Source organism: Taurulus bubalis (assembly GCF_910589615.1).
Source record: "Taurulus bubalis genome assembly, chromosome: 1".
NCBI lineage: Eukaryota > Metazoa > Chordata > Actinopteri > Perciformes > Cottidae > Taurulus > Taurulus bubalis.
This window is the reverse complement of record NC_136589.1, coordinates 25,195,491-25,208,252: the sequence shown is the minus strand read 5'-3', so window position 1 is coordinate 25,208,252 and position 12,762 is coordinate 25,195,491. Positions and strand designations below refer to the sequence as shown.

Below are 12,762 nucleotides of genomic sequence, written 5' to 3'. Positions count from 1 at the left end.
ACACTCTTCCTGGATGTATTTGTCAGAGATTAGTGCGACGCTCATTCAACATCGCTACTTTCACACTATGCCAACAAGGGGGCTTGCGTTTGAAAACAAGATGGACGACCGCAAACATTGATGTTTAGAGTTGTTATTTGCGACGCGGAATCCCGACTTCGATGGTAGATCTGCGAAGGTTTCAGCTAAGCTACATGTAACGCCACCCAGACCGGAGGGGTCCTCTCGGTGTGCAGCTGCCACAGCTGATTAACGTACCGGAATAGCTGACTTTTCTCGGACTGAAACGAACTTGTCTTTGCGAAGATGTCGTGGTTCAATCACGTCAGTCAAGGTTTGAACCAGCAGCAGCGACCGCAGCCCGTTGACAGCGACAGACTCGCAGCCACAGACGTGCTCGGCTCCAGGCTCAGGGTTCCAACACAGGGGTCCCTGACCATGGCGACACAATGCTGGACCGGGTGCACCACTCCCAGCCCGGAGGACTTTTCATCGGCTCCGCGGGGGGTAGTCAGCCCCCCAAGCCTCGGGAACCTGTCCTGCGCTTCTCCGGGTGCGGGCAGGCTTCGGGAGCCGGAGCCCATCTCCTACGTGAGCCTCCAGGAGCAGCGGTGCGTCCTGAGCTGGTTCCAGGGCTGGACCGCCGCTCAGAGAGAGCGGTTCCTGCAGGACCTTCTGGGGAAAGCTGTACCTGGGAAAGTGTGCACCCTCCTGGATTCGCTCAGCACTCTTCAGGTACCTCCTGTCACTGTCACTTCTTAACAGATGGTCCAGAGAGTGATGTTGTGTTATTTCTTAAAATGTAACATCTGCTTTTCTCTTTGTTGTTGTACACCTGCAAGGTTAAAGACAGACTACCAAACATCTATGAATGCCAGCTGCGCCTGTGGACCCAGTGGTTTGAGTCTTGGGGAGAGGAGGAGAGGAATCATTTCCTGCACATACTGGAAGAGCAGGACCCAGGTTTTGTTGGCCACTTTTACAGGAGTGTAGCCGGTACATCAGGAAGAGACTGACTAACGTTCGCATTGTGATTGGAAAAAGCACGTGATTATAATGAAATGGGTTAAGAAGGTGACATGTGTTTGTAAATGTGTATTGAAAAAGAGGTAGGTCTCTTCAGAGAAGTGTTTGTGTAACTGTCATGGGTTTTATTGTGACAGATAAACCATTTCATTATAAGAGATATGAGATATGCTCATTCAATATAAGCTGTTTTTATTCCGTTTCATACACCGGTTTCTCAAGGGCTGCACACATCACTTTTCAGTTCAGAACTTTTTGCAGAATGCTTCTACCATGTCGTGACCCAATGGCGTGAACTTGAAATGAACATCTAAAGGGTTAATGTTTCTGTTGGGCCTAGTGATTGAAACACCTGGAATGTCATGGACAATAGGACACATTCTCTTATAATAAACTAAATACATCATTGCACATTTGTTATTGTTTTTTTACATTCAGCAGCAGCAACAACAGCAATATGTATGAGAACTACTCAAGGGACGGTTTTATGACCTATTGAGATCACCATAAAAGAGATACATGGCTACGGTTTGACATGGAACAAAACACAGCTTTCCTTGTTTTCTATATTATCCAGTCGACCGATCCAGGAGAAAGTAACACTATTGGATTCTTATTTTCAACAACATCCTCACACAAACATTGATAAACGGATAGATTTTGCCAGTAAACCTTTGACGTGGAAATGAGTAAATATGGGACCTGCGACCAGCGTCGTAGAATGAGATCAGTCCCTTTTTGTAGTCCAGCAGAAAGTGTAAGAGGTTGCATCTGAGTCGGAATAAGAACGTTACTCCTATCGAGTGCTATGTACCGACCCTGTTTGTTCAGGATTATAGTCCAGAAACCATTTGTCGGACGTAATAGTATTGATCCCTTTCTTTGAGAGGATTCACTGGCCATCCCGAGGTGGAAACAAAATATATCAGCAACAGACACCTCCCAGTAATGTCTGCCAGATGAGAAGCCAATTGTGCCAAGGATGCCGATATTCACATCAAACCGGCCTGGATTGTCGAGGATTTCTTGTATTTCCACAGAAGTGGAAATCTCAATGTTCTCTGCAGACAGAGCTATCCTTGGGTGCGCTGTGTTTGGATCCAAGCTCACCCTACCTGTAAAACCGAGAAATGTCATCAATCATGTGTATCTTTACATCACATTTTTTTAAAGGAAACTGACACTAAGAAGTATAAAGCAGTCCTCCAGTGATTTTGTATGTCACTTCCATAAAGTTCAGGGAGTCACAAGTGACACACACAAAAAAAGAAAATTAGGTAGCAGAGGCTGAGATATCCTGACTTTTGGGCCTTAGCCTGGGTTAAGATACAAAACATAGAATTGGACTACATTTACCATGATGCAACTGGCGGGCATCTTCCATTCCCTGTCTTGTAAACGCCATGTCTTACAAACTTATTTCCCCAGAAAAGACAATAAACAAACATCAGGCTGAGTAGTGCTGTACCAGGTACTGACCTTCATGGACTGATCCTTTAAAGTCCTCCATACAGTTAGATTCACATCTAACATGTGACCTGTCTGTTTGTGTGTAGGATCGGATATATTTTCTTATAACACTTATGCAGTTTGAACATTTATCACTTAGGATTTAAACGTTCATTCAAAATAGAAACATACCAAAAATCTGCAGACCGGAAAATTCCAAGAAATTAAATGAACTCTTGTGTGTGACTCACTGGAAGCGATCGTCTTATCGTCCACTTCACTCAGTTTGTTTTGAAGATCTGATGAGAAAGAATGGACATCATGTATCGACTTATTATACTTACAGCAGGTTGAACATACTGTCGTAGTCGTCCTGCAGCTTGTTATTCTTCCTGGTCTGTTCTTCTAAATCCTTCTGCAGCTGGTTGAGCGCGGCATCCTTCTCCTTTAGCTGCTGCTGGAGGTAATCCGCATTGACCTGGATCTGCTGCAGCTGTCGCTCTAAGTCTGTTTTAATTAAATGTATAGGATATCAAATGACACACCTGATCCAAGGGGAACAGGACCCACCATTACACTCGCTGCTTTAAGTTAACTATTATCTGTCCTCTAATACGACTACATGTACTGATTTGGTTTGTGGAACTTACTGCTGTATTTGTGCTGCCGCCTGTTGTTCTTCCTGGTCTGGTCTTCTAACTCCTGCTAGCAGCAGCAGCAGCAGCAATTACAAGTTGTGGCTCAGCAGGGGGCTGTGTGTCGGACTAGTTCCTGACCCGGCCACGGCCATTTCATTGAGTCCTCCCCCCTCAAAACACGATACAGTTTGTAACCTTTTGGAGTTACCTTTAGGTGTTTCCCCCTGTTCCCAGTCTTTGTGCTAAGCTAAGCTAACGGGCCTTTGGTTGTAGCTTTTTCTGCGTACAAACATGAGTGGTATCAATCTCATCTAACTTTCTGAAAAAAAGTGAGTAAGCCTATTTCCCAAAATGTTAAAATGTGCCTTTAAGAAACTGCAATGTGCAGAACATACCTTTATTTGTGTTTTCAAGTCTTGTGTTCTCGCTTTGTTGCGTTTGTAGTTGTTCCAATTCTGAGAGAAGACAAATAAATAACCATACTTAACTAAACAAATATTTGATGATTATTGAGTGGTTTAATCAGTCTTATGAATACTCATAAGATCTACTCCAGCATGCACAGTGAGAAATAATGTGCCGGATGACAGCAGAGGAAAATAGCATTGACAAACCTTCTAGCAGCTTTGGATGCCATTTTCTGAGCCTTTTTCAGTTGTGTCCTCAGTGTTATTTTGTGCTTCAACAAAACAAATGTCAACACATGAAACATAAGCAAAAAAAATGTTCTCACTTGAGTTGAAATTCTTCGCATCGGCTTCCTTGAGCAGGAGTTCGCTGTCTTGCAGCTCTAAAATATTATTTCGACATCAATGAAATACAAAATCAAAATGGGTGTACATATTCATTGTAACAATCACATTTTGTTCTTAACCTCTGATATTCTCAGCGCTTGTCTCTTTAATGTCTGATATCGCGTCCTCCAGTGGTTTGATTTTCTTGTTAAGATCCATAATCTGAGCCGCTAAAAAAAAGGACAACGCAAGATACATTTAGTGTTCTGATGCTGTTTGATGATTCTGTATATATTTATTAATTTTCGGACCAAAATAGAGCGCAACACCGACACAAATTAGCAATCCTTGGCCCTCTCAAGTCCAGCATCAGTGTCTTTTCTTTTATCAGATCTCTGACCAATCCAGCTCATTCTCCAGATCTGCGAGAAAGACCGAAGAATTTCCTCAAAATGTATGAAGAAGTATTCTGAATATATTTGTAAATTGTACATGCTGCTCCCAACCTTTAATTCTCCCCAGTGCTGCTTGTGTCTGCCTCTTTTCTTGAATCTTGCTATTTAATCTCGCTGAGCCAAGATTTTGAACACTGAAGCGTGAAACAGAAGAAATGTTGGATTGGATGAGTTCAGTGTAAACAACACCACGACCAGCAGCGATGGAACAATCAAATGTTTACTGTCATTGTGATGATGACTCACTCTATTTAGTATTTTCATTTCCTTTAATTCCATCAATTAAATCATTTGAATAGTCTTCGAGAGCTGGAAACAAGAGACATTATTTCATGTCAGCATGTGTTTTGCTTTGACTGGTTATGAAATGAAAGGTATGTTTCTGTCACTCACCTTTTATCCTAATGTAAGATGTCTCATTTGCTCCTACACTCATCCACTTTTCAATCTTTGCAATGATCTGTATAACTGGAAAAAAGCATCAAACATTGATAATCACACTCTGCATATATAACCATCCATGTTAAATACAGCTATATAACATAGTATAGTGGCTCTTTAAATGGGTTGTTCATAGAATTCTACTCACTTCTTTGTGCTTGAGAACTTCTTGCTTTCAGCTGTGCGTTTTTTTAGTCAGTTCATTCTTTTTCTCATCTAAAATTGCTTAAATATCTGCAGAACAAAAATACAACTATTTTTAACTTGTATATCCTTTAATCTCGGTGCCTTAATGAGTGTAACACCTCACATCGTTGTTTAAATATTTCAGGAACATGAATATTAAAACAAAAGAAACAAAATATACTTTATGTCATTCAAGGATGGAATATATGGGCAATATTAAACTGTAAAGTGACTGAATGAATTAAACACACTGACCTTTAATCTTGGTTTCAGATTCAGTATTTTGGAGTCTTCTATTTAGATCCTCCAGTTGCAGGGTTAATGTAGAAATCTGAAGAGCTGAAATGAACACATTAGAAAACAGTTTAACTAAAAAACAGTATTCAAATTGTTTATAGTTTTTCCTTATCTATAAGGGTTATGGTTAAACTGCAGATTACATGCAGACCAGTTTCTCAATGAATGGTTTCCCTGTTTGGTAACACAGCTCCACCACTCACCAAGTGAAGGCTCAGAGTTGAACTGCAGTTCCTTCATTTTATTATCCAGGTCCTTCTGCACATCTACAACACATTTGGACACGTTTGTAACAACTATTGATCCCACAGAGAGAGCCAGATAAAACATGAATATCTTAAATAGGGCTATCTCTGAGAACATATTTCTGAGATAAAAGTTTATTTGAATATCAATAGTGGTAGTTTTGACATGAAGGCCACCTCTGCCAGGGCTGCACCCTCTCTCCATTATTGTTCGCTTCACCGTTTGACCCACTGGTGCAGGCTGTCTGGCTATCACATGATCATGTTTCATGTCCCTGAATGCAGATGATGCTGTCATACATGGAAAAACTCAAACTCACAATTGATACACAGTTGTTAAACTACCTGACTTAAATACGCACATTATTCAAGACAAAATCATTTCCCTAATAGTGATGAATTATAAATCGGAACTACAAATATATAAAAATGTCACAAATGACTTATATTCTTCTTCCAGTATTTTAGGATAGGATTACTGAAGGGGCCTACCGGGCTCACAGGCCCCTTCGTCAACAAAATGTCACTCAGAGACATGTACCAAGCAGGCATAGACTCAAAATGGCCACAAAGAAACATAAAACCGCTACAAAGAGAACATAAAGAGACATGCAATGACTAAAAGGGACAAAACAACCACAGAAAGACAAAAACTACAAAGACAAAATAAATGCCAAAAAGAGACAATACCACAGAGAGACGCAACAAGAGGTTAAACAACTATTGCGTTTTTTGATTGCACAGTAAAAAAAAAAAAAAACTACCAGTTATCAGACTTAAAGTTAAGTCAACTTTCCTGAGAAATAAGTCTTCTGGACTTCTGATTTAAAGATTTCTAATGATATTTTCAGTGATTTCCTCTTCACCCTTTAACTCAGTGGTTCTCAAACTTTCTCTGTCACGCCCCACTTTGGAGGAAGAAAAATGTTCGGGCCCCACCGCCCCAACAAAATTGTAAAAAAAATGGTCCAACTTTTTGTGACTCCTCCATCTGTGCTTTTTCAAGTAATAGAATAAAGAAAATTTAAATCCCTTTCAAGTAAACCAGATTGCTCCATCAGACAAAAACTAATAACATGTGCAGTCACTTTGTTAGAACAATGCAAATTAAGTTCTATCTGTGCAAAATAATAATTACCTATTGTGGCTGCAAATAACCAGTTTTGCACTAAATACCTTCTCAAGATAATAACAATAACGTTCAACCTGTGCAAAATAAAAACGAGTGCAGATGTGTGAGCCATCACGTTGTATTAGTGTCTGCAGTGAGCTGCTTTCCATTTTTAAAACAGGGTTGTGGATTTGATACGGCCTCTCAATTCATGCTCAATGTTGATCTTAGATCTGTATTCTGTTTTGAGAGACACAACAGCAGAAAAGCCGACCTCACGGAGATCTCACGGAGGCTTTTAGCAAAACGCCAAGAATCGTTGAGTCGCGCATGTGCAAGCATAACCTGTTAACGGCATAACGTAAACATTTCCATGAAAGTACAGGCATTTCGCCGTGTATTTATTAATTACGTTTTATGTTTGTGTACTTTGTAGCTTTGTACTATGTTAAGTTATCATGTTCATGGGGAGAGTGGTCGTCCTGAAACCACAAGGTAGCTGGTTCGATCCCTGTTCTCCATAGTTTGCACGTTGAAGTGTCCTTGAGCAAGACACTGAAGCCCCAGTGCTCCAGCAGCACAATGCTCCTTAATTACTAAAGATGGGTAAAATGCAGAGAATAATTTCCCCACTGTGGGATTAATGAAGGATAAAAAAAAAAATATATATATATATATATATATATATATATATATATATATATATTCTTTTTTAAGAATCTCAAAAATGTCAAAGAGAAATGAGACACTCACTAGTCACTGCAGCCATAGTGTGGCTTTCTTTTTCAAGCTTTCTGTGCTGGTTTTGCAGATTATTTGTTGTCAGAACTGAGGAAACACAAAAAGGAAATGTTTCAGACTATTTCCTCAGTTATGAATTCAGGCACCGTGTTCCCTCTTTACTTACTCAATTGGGCGTTTTTCTCATTCTTCTCATTCAGATCACTGACGTATTTCTGCAGCTCGTCCTGCTTGGTCGTGAGATAATTTGTGAGCTCTGGGACAAGTTAAAAGAAGTGTATTAGTTTTATGCAAAAGGTCTGAACACAATGATAACAATATTACAGACAACCTCAGCGGCAGGTCCTGATTTGTTGTGAAGAATCATTGGAGATACTTACGGGTTACCTGGGTGGTTTCTGCAGCCGCTCTACCTGACTCTGCAGCGTCAAGATTTTCAGTACTGAACAACAAGTGTAGTTTAATGCAAGAGATACAGTAATTGGATCCCCAACAAACTGTGCAGGAACATAATAGATAATCCCTCATCAGAGGGACAATGAAAGAAAGCTTTATAAACTCACTCAGTGTTGTGTTGTCGACATCTAGTTCACCGATAAGCCCATCCACTCTGCTTTCCAACTCTAGGAGAAAGTAAAATGCCTTTAATGTATTTTACCTTTTGTCATTTCTCATTCATTTCTTGAATCATTTTAATCTGCATTATTCTAAATAGGACAAACCTTCTACACGGCCACCAGTGGTCTCATTTTTCTCAAGGTACCATATCTCATTCTGCATTATTCTGATCATTAAAACTGAAACAAACAAACACGCAGTGAGTTTCAGCGGTTTTATTTTCTCAGAAATCAGTCTTCCCAGTCCTCGACTTATACTCAGGCATCGGTGCATTGGCGCTGTTGAGAAAAGAGCAAACGGCTACACACTAAATTGCACAAATAAAATCAAAATCATAATCATCTCAGGTTGAGTTTAGTTATTCTATCGTTTGAAAAGCTTTTCGTGTGGAAAAGATAATTCGAAGAAAAAAACTCAAAGATATAGAAAAAACTAGGAAAATTCATAACGTTTGGATAAATTGGATAATTATGCAAGATAATTCGTGCGCATATGAAAGTATTTTTGATATTCCTAGTTCTGTAAATGCAGTCTTTTCTGTGCATTTCTATTACGTCATCACACACAACACCCAAAATAAACTTTAAAACCTTAATTTTAAAAGGTTGCCATGGCAAAATTATTTAAAAAATAATATATGTCATGTATAATGTATGTTTACATCAAATTCAGGGAGAAATGCTTTTTTTTTGGGGTGTTTTGGGGGTATTTTTGGAGATTCGTTGTACATAAACAGTGACCAAGACAACCACCGTGTATCTAGTTGCTCATCACGTTCCAGCTCTCTCACCTCTTTCATGATGCTGATGACTTTGACAAAATCATCAAAATCAAAGAAAAGGAAATAACAAAAAACTGAGCTGTTAGACTGTTGTTTCTAGTTTGTGATTTCATGAGACCAGCGTAAGTGTGACTTTCAACCTTTACATTTCAGTAAATCTGGTTTCATAGAGCTGCAGATTGATTCTCCTTTTACTTGGGAGTCAGTTGTATTTGTGTTGTCTGGAATGCTCCAATTCAGCCTGCAGAATCATAATTTCCTTGGCTGGAGAAAAGAGATAAAGGATGTCAAATTAATACTGTGGTAAACACAACAACCAAAAAGAGCATTTTACTAAGTTGCACTCTCACAAAGTTCTCTGTTGCTGTCGTCACAATTCAACTGTAAAATCTTCTTTTTGAGAAGCTCATCTTTTTGCCTCAACTGACTCTGGTAATCTGAAACAGAAACCAAAATGAGTTTGTCACATACAAGATGAGACCTTATCAACACACAAGGGATAGGGACTCACCGGCAGGATGAGTTCTGGATTCCTCAATGAGGACATCGATGAGCCTCTGCTTGCCTGCGATCTTGCTATTCACAGAAATCAGCTCCAGCACTGGAGGACCAGCGTGTGCGTCAGGAAAAGCCTTTAACGTGGTCAATTCTGAAAACAAAATGTATACAGAAGTGGAGAGATGTACTGACCGGCTGAGTTTGCATCTCCTTTGCCTCGCAGCTCGCTGATCTTCCTGTCCAGCTGTTCGTGTGCTGCAAAACAATGAACAAGTAGCTGATTCATGTTGTCGAGTAACTGGGTTTGATGAGCTGTCCAGGGATCAAAGACACAGTTTACAGTCAAAAGCTTACAGCCAGTGACAGCTAAGGCTGTGGAGATGCATGTCGCAAGCTGCTGCTGCAGCAGTCTGACATCCTCCCTCAACCCGAAGGCTTCTTCATCTGTCAGGAAGAGTGCCTGGTTATTCAGAGACTACCTGATGAGGTTCCTCAGGCTCTGAAAACGGATCAATACTCACTCACTTGGCTGTTGCGGTGAGTCGTCTGCTGAAGCTGGCTGTTCAAATGTGCCAGCTGTTCCTTCATACCTGACCACGCCTGTTAGCAGTTCAGGAAGATAATAGGGAGACAATGTTGACGTGGTGTTATAGTGTGTCCTTTACATCAGGCTGAACCATTGTGTTTACTTGAAACGGGAGACTTTATAATTAAAGACCTACTCACCAGTGCAAGTTTTGAGAACAATTGACTGTGAAGGAATTAAATGGATTGACATACATGACAAGGTATATAAAGTGGAGACAAAAAAACAACATCCTTCAATATTTTTCAGATTGTAGTAAAAACCTTTTCGCTACTAACCGTTACATTGATATTATTGGGGTCAATTCCTTCCGGTAGGATTATCTGAAGAAGATAGAACATAAAGAGGATTTCGCAAATTGCTACATGAATGTGTTTTATCTCACTCAAAAGGTTTTGGGGCCTCACCCTGATCTTGGAAAGGATGTCGTCCAACTCTGGATTTCCCGGACGACAGGAGAAATTAATAACTTCCTGACTGAGAAAACAGAGACAATTCTGCATCATCAACTGAAGGTAACTGCTTAAAATATTGACATTCTATTCACTGCTCACTAACTAAGCACTACGGAAGGGATTACTGTATGTTTACAATAATTTTCACCAATTTGGTCTGATGTGACTTACCATGTCTGTGGTCAGAAGCTTGACAAAAGAGAAAAGGAATGGAATCCAAATAAAGCAAGAACTCTGTTCTCATTGCTCTGTTGGTCTAAAAACATTCCTCTCCTACCTGCTTTTTATACACCACTGAATGGTCAATGTCTGGGCGGGTGGTGGTGTCCCAAAAAAACAGGGACATAAAAAACAAATACCCTTAGAAAAAGCTAAAACCTATGGAGGAAATGTTGCCACATATTTCCAACTCTATAGATATATATATATATATATATATATATATATATATATATATATCGATATATATATCTATATAGATATATATATATATATATATATATATATATATATATATATATATATATATATATATATATATTTATATATATATATATATATATATCTATATAGATAATATAGTATAATAATATATAGATATATATATATATATATATATCTATATAGATATATATATATATATATTTATATATATATATATATATATATCTATATAGATATATATATATCTATATAGATATATATATATCGATATATATATATATATATATATATATCGATATATATATATATATATATATATATATATATATATATATATATATATATATATATATATATATATATATAGATATAAAGCGCCTACAGTTTGCCAAACATTACTGGGACATTCAATGGGACCGGATTATATGGTCAGACGAGACCAAAATAGAGCTTTTTGGCAACAAACATCAAAGGTGGGTTAGGTGTAGACAGAAAGATAGCCATACAGAAGAAGCTCCTCATACCCACTGTGAAGTATGGTGGCGGATATTCAGGCTGTTTTTCTTGGACATCTTGTTAGGACACATAGACTCTCAAAATACCAGCAGATATTAAATGAAAACCTAACAGCCTCTGCCAGGAAGCTTAAAATGGGCCGTGGTTGGACCTTCCAGCAGAACAATGATCAGAAGCACACCTCAAAATCTTCACAAAAATGGATCACCGACCACAGAATAAAGGTTTTGCCTTGGCCTTCACAGTCACCGACCTAAACCCCATAAAACATCTGTGGGACGAGCTGAAGAGGAGAGTCCACAAGCGTCGACCTCGGACTCTAAAGGGTCTGGAGAGATTCTGCATGTAGGAATGGTCTTCGATCAAGTGCCATGTGTTCACCAACCTCATCACACCTTATGGAGAAGACTCTGAGCTTTTATCTTGGCAAAGGGAGGCTGCACAAAATATTAAATTAAGGGGTGCCAAAAGTAATGTCAAATCTGCTGTAAAAGAGTTTACTAACATAAAACCTTTGGAGGGTTTATGAGTGAATCACTATTTACTTTGTTTGACTTTTACTTTGTTTACAGTGTCTCTTGCAGGCTTTCCGTAAAGCGCATGAGTCAATAATGATTGACTACATGTTTTTGAGTCTGGTCGTTACATAAATAAAATAAAATAGGGCAACAGTAAATATTTAACGAGTTGTTGCTGCTGATTTTGTTTGGCGAGTCATGACCACGTAACCATAGACCTTTTCCTCTTAAACGCAACATTGTACGGCGCATTCTTCCTTTTAACTGCTACTAACTGATTTTCTCTGGAAAAAAAGGAACTGCATACAAAGTATGCCAACAATGTAGTTTTGTTACACTTGAGGAACTCCATTCAAATGATTTAGAAGAAACTTTGTCCAACCAGTAGGCCCACTCTTCATGTGTATCCTTGATCCAGTCTTGCGATTAAGACAATAATCCACCCACCAATGGGCCAACAGATACATTGGGAATAATGTGAACAATTAGTTACACATACCATAGGACAGACATAAAATGCATGCTATGAGTGCAGTGACATTACTGCAGCAGCAAGAAGAGGGCACATTCCTGTAGAACCCACCACGTGAATATTTATCAGATTCATATCAGGGAAATTACTGCACAAACAGCACAAAGTGTTTGGTCAGTAGTGTATCATTTGTCTCATTTATGACAGTATTACAGGTGCAAATGAGCACAGACCTCAAAACCTCAGCCTCTCCTATCAAAAACACAGCATATAAAAAAAACACCTTTTTTGAGGTTTTTCTTCTTTTTTTACTGCTAAACCTCTGCTGTGAACACACAGGCCCTGAAATACGCACATTAATTGGTGTATTTTTAGGAAGACTGTGCTGTGGCGCCATCGTGTGTGAAACGTAAGCTAAACCAAAGACCAGTTTCGACACTCACAGCAAGATAGTTCCCTGTTAATTTTGACCTGTCGTTTTGTATCAATTGTTCCACAACTGCATGCTACAACTACGTGAAAACAGCAATATGTACTTGTAGAGGAATATC

The 12,762-nt window shown here is 39.0% G+C and overlaps 4 protein-coding genes and 1 long non-coding RNA gene across 5 annotated transcripts; 1 reads left to right on the top strand and 4 right to left on the bottom strand.

Annotated features, from left to right (window-relative positions):
• The first annotated feature begins 238 nt into the window (after window positions 1-238).
• cUnh14orf119 (chromosome Un C14orf119 homolog) lies at window positions 239-1,057 on the top strand. The gene is made up of 2 exons (XM_079223412.1): window positions 239-735; window positions 843-1,057. The coding sequence occupies exons 1-2, from the start codon at window positions 307-309 to the stop codon at window positions 1,014-1,016; spliced, it is 603 nt and encodes a 200-aa protein (XP_079079538.1). The 5' UTR covers window positions 239-306; the 3' UTR covers window positions 1,017-1,057.
• Window positions 1,058-2,136, bottom strand: LOC306747258 (zinc-binding protein A33; the record flags this gene model as incomplete). The annotated part of the gene is given in 2 exon segments (XM_079230296.1): window positions 1,058-1,779; window positions 1,781-2,136. Coding segments are annotated over 2 exon segments (507 nt in total), but the record flags the coding sequence as incomplete, so codon positions are not given.
• LOC306741170 (uncharacterized protein) lies at window positions 2,004-4,964 on the bottom strand. Its single transcript, XM_079223423.1, has 10 exons — window positions 4,892-4,964; window positions 4,696-4,770; window positions 4,549-4,611; window positions 4,354-4,436; window positions 4,181-4,269; window positions 3,988-4,077; window positions 3,847-3,903; window positions 3,509-3,568; window positions 2,820-2,982; window positions 2,004-2,141 (listed from the first exon to the last, which is right to left on the bottom strand). The coding sequence occupies exons 5-10, from the start codon at window positions 4,215-4,217 to the stop codon at window positions 2,138-2,140; spliced, it is 411 nt and encodes a 136-aa protein (XP_079079549.1). The 5' UTR covers window positions 4,218-4,269; window positions 4,354-4,436; window positions 4,549-4,611; window positions 4,696-4,770; window positions 4,892-4,964; the 3' UTR covers window positions 2,004-2,137.
• Window positions 4,965-7,546: 2,582 nt separating this feature from the next.
• On the bottom strand, window positions 7,547-8,181 carry LOC306741181. The gene is made up of 4 exons (XR_013771056.1): window positions 8,046-8,181; window positions 7,887-7,946; window positions 7,704-7,765; window positions 7,547-7,579 (listed from the first exon to the last, which is right to left on the bottom strand). It is a non-coding gene; the product is annotated as an uncharacterized lncRNA (long non-coding RNA).
• A 728-nt stretch (window positions 8,182-8,909) lies between these two features.
• On the bottom strand, window positions 8,910-9,808 carry LOC306747159 (uncharacterized protein; the record flags this gene model as incomplete). Its single annotated transcript, XM_079230178.1, has 5 exons — window positions 8,910-8,986; window positions 9,073-9,159; window positions 9,234-9,323; window positions 9,413-9,475; window positions 9,742-9,808. The coding sequence occupies 5 exons, from the start codon at window positions 9,806-9,808 to the stop codon at window positions 8,925-8,927; spliced, it is 369 nt and encodes a 122-aa protein (XP_079086304.1). The 3' UTR covers window positions 8,910-8,924.
• Window positions 9,809-12,762: the final 2,954 nt, after the last annotated feature.

Bases quoted from the DNA above. Each gene is read 5' to 3' on its own strand.
- cUnh14orf119 (XM_079223412.1), top strand. From the start codon at position 307: ATGTCGTGGTTCAATCACGTCAGTCAAGGTTTGAACCAGCAGCAGCGA. The intron at 736-842 runs GTACCTCCTGTC...TACACCTGCAAG, and splicing joins ATTCGCTCAGCACTCTTCAG to GTTAAAGACAGACTACCAAA.
- LOC306741170 (XM_079223423.1), bottom strand. From the start codon at position 4,217: ATGCTGGACTTGAGAGGGCCAAGGATTGCTAATTTGT. The intron at 4,078-4,180 runs GTCGGTGTTGCG...CCTTTTTTTTAG, and splicing joins GCCAAGGATTGCTAATTTGT to CGGCTCAGATTATGGATCTT. The intron at 3,904-3,987 runs GTTAAGAACAAA...ATAATATTTTAG, and splicing joins AAGCGCTGAGAATATCAGAG to AGCTGCAAGACAGCGAACTC.